The sequence below is a fragment of the Notothenia coriiceps genome, unplaced genomic scaffold (genome assembly GCF_000735185.1).
Source record: "Notothenia coriiceps isolate Sejong01 unplaced genomic scaffold, NC01 NC01_scaffold00018479, whole genome shotgun sequence".
Taxonomy (NCBI): domain Eukaryota; kingdom Metazoa; phylum Chordata; class Actinopteri; order Perciformes; family Nototheniidae; genus Notothenia; species Notothenia coriiceps.
Window position 1 is genome coordinate 166 of NW_011351180.1, and position 9,425 is coordinate 9,590.

The 9,425-nt window shown below is 38.5% G+C and overlaps 2 protein-coding genes across 2 annotated transcripts; one reads left to right on the top strand and one right to left on the bottom strand.

Annotated features, from left to right (window-relative positions):
* Positions 1-353: 353 nt before the first annotated feature.
* Positions 354-1,876, bottom strand: LOC104951057 (centrosomal protein of 41 kDa-like). The gene is made up of 5 exons (XM_010777693.1): positions 1,827-1,876; positions 1,458-1,521; positions 1,299-1,346; positions 701-762; positions 354-441 (listed from the first exon to the last, which is right to left on the bottom strand). The coding sequence occupies exons 1-5, from the start codon at positions 1,857-1,859 to the stop codon at positions 364-366; spliced, it is 285 nt and encodes a 94-aa protein (XP_010775995.1). The 5' UTR covers positions 1,860-1,876; the 3' UTR covers positions 354-363.
* A 605-nt stretch (positions 1,877-2,481) lies between these two features.
* Positions 2,482-8,905, top strand: poc1b (POC1 centriolar protein B; the record flags this gene model as incomplete). Its single annotated transcript, XM_010777694.1, has 7 exons — positions 2,482-2,762; positions 3,835-3,919; positions 4,695-4,866; positions 5,759-5,938; positions 6,553-6,660; positions 7,983-8,098; positions 8,741-8,905. Coding segments are annotated over exons 1-7 (850 nt in total), but the record flags the coding sequence as incomplete, so codon positions are not given.
* Between the last annotated feature and the right edge of the window lie 520 nt (positions 8,906-9,425).

Here is a 9,425-nt window from a genome sequence, read left to right on the forward strand (position 1 = left end):
CTTCACATGCTGATATCCAAGAGAGGGAGTTACACAGTCACAAGATGGAGGAATAGAAAGCAGTATTCAATGTACTTCAGATTAGCTCCACGTCAGAAATGATCATGCTTGTCATATGTCTCTCCATAGAGGCTGAATCATCATGTTAATCATATAGCTATCATATGCCTCAAACAGTCCTGATGCTCTTCTAGGTAATCACACATCCTGTCATGTTCACAGCTACAGTTGGGTCTCATATTGGAAGAGGACATTCACTATTTTCCCAACAGTAGTCCACGTCAAGTTTTTTTTAAATGTGCTATTTGGTATGAAGTTGGAGATAAATGCATTTTCACAATGTTAAGTGAATCAGTGACTTTACTACTTACCTTCTGGGCAGTGGGATTCACCGTCGATCTCACTTTCATTCAGGTCGGATACAGAGGCTACCTGGAGTATCTGGTGTAAAAAACAAGATATCAATCTAAGACGCTTCTGCTAGGAACGAAAACTGCAAATAGTGCAAAGAGAATGGTATCCTGGGATAAAGGTAACACGTCCGTTCAAACTCTCTACACAAGTGGCTTATCAATTATTTAGCACGGATCATGGTTTCTCTCTGCATTCTTTATGTTATCTAAAATGTAGAGGGCCACACAAATAACAACAAACCAATCTTGCTGGACAGTAATGATAGGAAATAACCGTTAATACTTACCAATTGTGCAAACGTTGTCACCTTTAACCGCTTAAAGATTTCATTATTTTGATACCTGTAATCTGAGAGAAAACAGCAAAGGCTTATGTTGCTCTGAACGATCATTTGTGAGTTTTAAACTTCTATTATTTAAACCAACTTTTCACCTTTGGGAAGAATTCGAAGTGTGTATAGGAAACTAATACACTAATGTCTTTGCTACGGGAACTGTGTATTAGACAGATAGACGGAGGCACTTTTCAATTCTGGCTGCTTGTGAAGTGTATTGTAGGAAGACATTGTGAAGCTGTTTGTATCTATAAGAAACCTATTATCAATTAAACATCTAAGTCACAGAAGTTTAACATTTAAAGATATTGTAATAGCCATCTTAATGCACCTGTGTCAAAGACAACTCATATTCAAACACCTCCTGCTGATTCAGGCTTTAGTTTTTACTCCGTTTATGAACATATCTGTTATTTTAGAAGCCGGATTTAAAAACTGACGAAACCTCCAGCGAACCCCAAAACATTTGAGATGTATTAATGCATCACAAAAAGTATAAATATGTACAATGACTTGCACAATCTAATTCCTGTTCACATGGGGTACTCACTTTTTTTTATGTCTTCCAGCCTTTCCATATACTTTGAGAGACTGCAACCTATATTACAAAAAATGACAGTTACATTCATAATAAGGCATTTGTTAATTAAGTCATAACATAATGATCTTGATAACAAGATTGTAGTTCATCTGTACAAAGACAACATACCTGTATCCAGCCTTGTTTTGACATGTTGATATTTCTCATTTTTCGGTATCCTCTTTTTCAAGTACTAGATGGAAAAACAATGGGTTATAGTCATCTTAATGAACAGAAATACAGACTGGATATTACTTTCTAATGGTAGGTAAGTTAACCTGAAAACATTTAAGGTTTAAAAGAGCTAATTCTGCCAACGACACAGGTGCACTGTCGTTGATATGGTAACATAACTCTGACAATAGCTAACTAGTTAGCATGCTAGGATAGCTACATTTATTTCTGTTTGCCCACGCTGTGCATGTTACTATCGATAATACAATATTAACAATAAGCGGGCAGATAAAACAACCATTATTGTCATTAAACAGACGTTACCACCACACTGCCGATGCCCTGTTTAAGCGACATCTTTTCAAAACGAAATGCCAAACATGAATGTCAATAGTTTAACAATCTCGATGTTGATTGGTTGATGCTGTTTCATGGACCAATCAGAGAGGCGGATACTGGGCCGCATCCGCGTAAATGCAGTTTCATATGATATGACCGGCTAGTTGCTTAGCAGCGAAAGACGCTCCACCTTAATGACAGGACGCATTCATGAAACCAGAAAATAACCGGACCGTTCATTACAAAGTAAAAAAAACAATTTTGAATTGCCGATTTTTGGCTTGTTGGAAGCACTTTTGGGTCTTTACTATTCTTCCTTCAATGGCTATTCTTCGCCAAACACTTACTTGATATTTATAATTTGTTTTGTTTTCTCTTTTTGTTTTTATGTAATGTTCACTAACTTACAATTAGCTGGGCACTTTTCCATGCAATTCAATAAGGAGATCCTTGATTAATTGACTGGAAAGACAAACTTCTAATTTCGTAGTAGATAACCTTTCTTATCTGCAACTTCAGAGCTGTTGCGAATGGTGTTTTGAAGTTGTGAATGGCATTTTAATTTCGTATTATCATAAATAAAATATTCCCCAACTTTCATGAATGCATCATCACTTTCTTAGTTGCATGAGTATCAAGCTACAGGTGGCTACGTCTCATTAGCTGTGGAAATAGCGTGTGTTATGCGGCTCTTCATGCACAAACAAACCTAGTTTTCATTTAAAAGTCCGGGAATTCAACGTTTTTCTAAGGTTGCTGGGACTGTTGATGAGAACAGCCTATTTTCTGAGCTCGACACATCGGGTCTGAAACTGTTGCTGAAGGCGCACTGTTTGACAGCCATGGAAGCAACGTTACTTTACCTCTGACAGTGACAACAGTTGCTTTTTTAAGCAAATGCCCACAATGGCTTCTGTTTTGGTAAGTTAATACTTTTGTAAATGCTAATGAGCAAACGTGTGTTTACTTGGATAACTTTCTATGGGATTAATAGTAGCTGAGTCGGCGAGTTTGCTAGCTGCAGCTTTGCTAAGAGGATTTGCTGAGAGTGGCTTGCAAAACACTCCCTGGGATCTCTCTGAAAATATCAACTGCATAGTAGGCTTACTTTTTGTATTAACCTTAATGTTATCAGACAACACATGCACTGTGTTGAGAGCCTAGGCATGCAGTGATCCAAAGTCATTTCCTGCCCAGCCCTCCACTACTAGCAAGACATTATGCATCAACCTTGACTAGAAGGTAAATACAAGTATTGTGCTTTTTTCATGATATGCTACTTCAGAATCAGAGTCAGAAACAGGTTTATTGCCAGGTAAGTTTACACATGCGAGGAATTTGCCTAGTTGTACCAAAAAGAGTTATAAGAAACCATTTTTTTAACAAACGTTCCTAACCAAATTTATAAACCCCACCTTTGCCAAGTGCAACATTAAAGTGATGAATGCATGAATACATATTATCCAACTATTTAATATGTTTGACTCTGAAGTGAGACAACATTACAAAATGATTACTAGCTTACTTGTGTACTTTTACTTGAGTAGTATTTTAAAAGAAGGACTCTTTCTTGTAGCCAAGTGTGTTTACACTGTTGTATTGCTACTTTTACTAAAGTGAAAGATCCATCAAATACACATAGGTCTTTGTCTGTCAGAGCTGTTTTTTCATCACTGTGCTATACACATCACTTGTTAGACGCTTTTATCCAAAGCGACGAACATACTCAATACTGTGGGCAATCACCACAGGAGCAATTTGGGGTGAAGTGTCTTCAGGGACACAACGACATGCTGACTGCTGTGGGGTTTGAACCTGTGCTCCTCTGATCCCCCTGATCCAATCACCAATGCACTAACCCGCTGCGCCACACACCTCCCTACACAGGACACATCACCTTACCTTTAACAAACTTGATGCAAAATAACATTTTGAGCACACTATACTGCAAAGGAAAGCAGTGTCCCTGACTGTCTCTACATTGTTTTTGCAGGAAGATCCAAGCCTAGAGCGCCACTTCAAGGGGCATAAAGATGCCGTCACCTGTACCGACTTCAATCCAAACCGCAAACAACTGGGTAATATCTACTGCCACAAACCTTACACATTCTCCGATAATACTTGACATTGTTTTAATGATTGCCTGTTATCACATGTGTCGTGCATTTTCACTCTCAGAAATTATTAACATTTTCACATTAATGCCATTTTCAGAAACAGTTAAATTGATGTGAAATTATGTTAAAATTAGTCTGTAGTATTTGGTCGAATAAGATCCTAACTAATAACCTCACAATTTGTATGTAAATTACATGTTAGTGACTCTTACATGATGTGTCCTCATCATGCTCAACATACTGTACCTAGCAGGGGTCAACCAACTAACCAACCAACCAACCAACCAACCAACCAACCAAACAACCAACCAAACATAGCAGATTAATTTTAAAGTTTTTATGAACTTGTGTTTTTCAAAATTTGAACTTTTGATAATCTATTATTAATACAATTGACATGGTTTCAAGGATGGGCATCTTGGTTTCTGTCACAGTGATGTATTCTTGTGGCACTTTGACGGTGCATATTGATGCACTTGATGAATACAGTGACTTTTGCAGAAGTTAAACCAGAGAATGTTCGACAAAGCTGACCTACAAGAATGTATTTAGTGAAATGTGGCTCTTTTATTCCAGACAATAAAAGGATACAGTTACAAACTCACTTTATTCACTGTAATGACTGTTTAAATACCATTAGTTATGTATAATGCTGATCCCTAACAGGATATCTACTCTGTCTGGTGTGTAAGTCTTGACTGAACGTTCTCCATTGATCTTTTTTGCCTCCCTCCAGCCTCAGGCTCAGTGGATAAATCTCTGATGATCTGGAATCTGGCTCCAAAGGCCAGAGCTTTCCGTTATGTCGGCCACCAAGACCTCATCACCGGGGTGCAGTTCTCCCCCTCCGGTCACCTGGTGGCCACTTCCTCCAAGGACAGGACGGTCCGACTGTGGACCCCCACCATGTAGGCTCAAGTCACTTTTACATCTCAAATCAAGATATAAGATAATCAAATGGACCTTTTATTAATCACCCTGTTTAAACAGCAACAGGGTGAGATTGAAAAACAGGACAGCACAGATGCACACAAGATTACAAAATAAAGATTGATACAATTAAAATGATATTTAGAATCAGAATACAGTACCTTTTTTATTAGTCCCACAGAGGGGACATTTACATTGTTACAGCAGAAAAGAGCCAAAGACAGCTTAATGTAACCTAAGAAGCATGCATACAAAAGTATTAACATATGCAAAAATGCTAATAAAGAAAGTTACACAATTTACAAAATACACATCCTGTAACAGCGCTGAGGATTTAGCAGCCAGGTTTATATTGAACAGTTATTAACGGCATATATATATATTGCACATATTGCACGTAGTTGCTTGGTATTTAACAACAAGGAGTGTTATAGTACAGGTAAGTAACTTTAAAAATAAGAAATTAATGAAATGAACATATATTTAAGCAATAGCTCACGACAGGCCGTGGTATATGCTCATTATATCACAGCTAAGGGGCGTGGTTCCTTAGCAACCCCCTTAGCAACCCCCTTAGCAACCCCCTTAGCAAGCAGTTTGCTTTTCAGCCCAACTGTATACTGTTTTTCTCAGACGCGGAGGGATACTGACTTGTTGTGAAAAGTAACTTACAATTCTACCCGTGGTATACGCTCAGTATATCACGGCTAAGAACCAATCAGATTGCTTGATTTGACTTGTCCGTTTTATAAACATATTTGAGTCATATATACATATTCTTTGAATGTGTGAAACAAGTGGCACTTAATATGAAATATGTGACTGAGGCTGGGTTTTTAATCTGTTGTGTTTATGTGTCTGTGTCGATAGGAAAGGAGAGTCCACAGTGTTCAAAGCCCACACGGCGCCTGTACGCAGCGTTGCTTTCTCCCACGATGGACAGCGGCTGGTGACGGCGTCGGATGATAAGTCGGTCAAAGTGTGGAGCGTCCACCGGCAGTGCTTCGTCTACTCGCTCACCCAGCACACCAACTGGGTGCGCTGCGCCAGGTACAGCAGCAACGCTTCCTCAGTTACTTTTAGTGCTAGGTTACCTACATTAAAGACAGCACGAGAAAATCTAGTTTTTGTTCCGTTTGCCACAAATCCAGTACGTCCAGGAACAAAGAAGTCCTTTAAACTCTAATGTGTAACTCAATGTTTAGAATTTCAAACAGCAAAGTTGATATTTTATAAGGCAATTAAATACTTTTTATACAACCCCATACGATACGATAATACTTTATTGGTCAGATCAAGTCTGAATGTGACTTCCATCACAGCAGCTCCATGTGTAACATCAACAGACAAATATCAAGACTCAATACATGAAACACAAACATTTAACAAAACAGCACGATCAGTGAGAGAAAACATGCTATCTGGTTTTTAATAGGAGTCATGTTTATAGCCTTGGTTTGTACCATAGACTGTATATATATAATAATATATAATATATATTTGTACACTTGGTTTTTACAAATGTCATTCTATTGACTTTTATTCATTTACTTTCCACATGTGTGTTGTTTATTAGATCCCTTTGGACAGCATGTTTGCATGAGAGGTGTTATATAAGTAAAGTTGAGTTCAGTGTGAAGGAGGGAATGATTTCTTCCCTGCAGGTTTTCTCCAGATGGGCGTCTGATAGCGTCGTGTGGAGACGACCGCACCGTCCGGCTGTGGGACACGTCCACCAAACACTGCATCAACTGCTTCACCGACTCTGCAGAGTGAGTCCTGAAAGTGTCCTAATAATATGATTAGCTTTCATTTTGCCATCACTGTTGGTGTCGTATTACTTAAAGGGGACCTATTACGCAAAATCAACTTTCCAATGTCTCTTCTACATCAACATGTGTCCCCTCTTCTTCATGTCTCTTCTACATCAACATGTGTCCCCTCTTCTTCATGTCTCTTCTACATCAACATGTGTCCCCTCTTCTTCATGTCTCTTCTACGTCAACATGTGTCCCATCTTCTTCATGTCTCTTCTACATCAACATGTGTCCCCTCTTCTTCATGTCTCTTCTACATCAACATGTGTCCCCTCTTCTTCATGTCTCTTCTACATCAACATGTGTCCCCTCTTCTTCAAGAGATTCTGAAAGTTTCAGGAACAAAGATTCTCTCTCTTTTTGATCCATTTCTATAAAAACCTGTCTGAAAATGAGCTGATCAGATTTTGGCCACTTTATGATGTCATAACGATGTTTTGTCTTGTGTAACCATTAGCCAATCAGCAACAAGGTAACCCCCCCCCTTATCACCTGAATCTCCTCCTAGAGCACCATTGAGTTCTTTGTAACCAAATGTCTCTCAGAGGGGCGTGGGGAGGGGCTCCTTATTTTCATTTAAAGTAAAAGACAGAGAATCAGCACTTTGGAAACAGGGCTGAAACAGAGGGGATTATGGGTAATGCTGCAATGATCTGTTTGGTGTTTCAGCCAATCAGAGACAGGCTCTGCATATATCTGAGACCTATAATATATCGATGAAAAACAGTAAAATAGGGGACCTTCAACTCTATGACTAAAATCCTGTTAGTTTTAATCCCTTAATCATAGAGGGGGTTTTTGTTCTTGGCCAGTCTCCTAAAACGTGTTTTTAAAAAAAGTTGTAATACTGATATCATACAAAGAGGCTATGTATATTATCAACTTTTTTAATGCTGTTTTATTTCTATTTTAGAGATGTTTATATTTCCGAGTGGTTTATTTCTACTTATGTGCAATGCCTTGTCTTTTATTCTAATGCAACACAAACATTTCCCAAATTGGGATCAATAAAGTAGATCTTATCTTATAGCAGGTTGTTGTGTATTATTTACACGCCCGTCTTGTTACCATGGGGATAGGAGGCTGTGGGTTAGGATTAGTCCGTAGGTGTTGGGATCAGGGGGTCACAGGTTCAAACCCCACTGCAGTCAGCATGTCGTTGTGTCCCTGAGACACTTCACCCCAAATTGCTCCTGTGGGGATTGTCCACAGTATTGAGTATGGAAGTAGCTTTGGGTAAAAGCGTCTAACATGTAATGTAATGTTTTTTCTTCCAGATCGGCCACGTTTGTTGGTTTTAACTCGAGTGGAACATGCATCGCGTCCTCGGGAGCCGACAGTTCACTGAAGATCTGGGATCTCCGGACCAACAAGCTGATTCAGCACTATCAAGGTATTTATTACAATATATTCCATTTGGAGAAAAAAAACAATTACCTAAAATATCCTTCAAAATATCTCCATTTTTTTAAATTTAATAATGTACAACCTAGAGAACAAACAAACACACTAATTATGGAGTCAAGGCTGTTAAAATGTAAAGAATCAATAGAATCACAGACAGCTTTAGTTATGCATAAAGCAAAAAACAGAATACTGCCAGAAAATATACAAAACAAATTTGTTCTAATTTCAGAGGATGAGCATCATAGGAGGAAATTACATTTTCAGCAGATGTGTGTCACATGGCGTAAAGAAGTGGAATTATTTGCCGAATGATTTAAAGGGCTGTAAGACCATTTTTATGTTTAAGAAAATGTATAAAGAAAGCGTAATTAGACAGTATGATCGAAGTTGTGTTCTGGTTTTTATGTTTCGGTATTTTTAAGCAACTGTGACTGAAAGAATATTGCTTTTATCTGGGCAGGTAAAATAAGATGTTCTTCTCCCTGCTTCTTTCCACCATGCGCTATACAAATAAAAAGAAACAACCAGTATTAGTGTACATGTTTTTTTTTTTTAAATAACTGCCATGTGTGGAATAAACAAATAAATCAATACATGTTTGTTCATGTGTGTGTTTGTCTCTGATCAGTCCACAGTGCAGGGATCAACAGTTTTTCCTTCCACCCGTCCAACAACTTCCTGATCAGTGGCTCCAGCGACAGCACAGTGAAGATCCTGGACCTGGTGGAGGGGCGCCTCATCTACACCCTGCATGGACACAAGGTACATCATTATGAACACAGAGACATCAGGGGTGGGGGAAATAATCGATACAGCGGAGTATCGCAGTGATTTTGTATCGATACAAAATGGACGCCAAGTATCGATATTTTATTATGTCAACTATTCATATTGTAAATCCAAATTAAAGTTTTTGGTAACAATTGTTTTTTCAATCAACTAGATCAGGGGTTCCCAAACTTTTTAGCCCGCGACCCCCAAAATAACAGTGCCAGAGACTGGGAGTGTCATTATTGTCTCACTACTATCACTAGATGGCTAGTCCACCCCTGAAAATGTTTATTAATAATAATTTATAAAAAAAAAAAATCATTTTTTTTTTAATATATATTTTTTAATTCTCCATTTTTATTTTGTAATCATCTCGCGACCCCCACTTTGGGAACCCCTGAACTAGATGGTGCTGAGCTTCTTCTTGTGCGGTCATGGCCATGGGGAAAGTCAGTGGGATTGGCAGGAAGTTAGTCAAAACAAAGATGGAGTCAGCGTAGAAAGAAATCCGAAATGCAATATATCATATCGCAATACTTAGC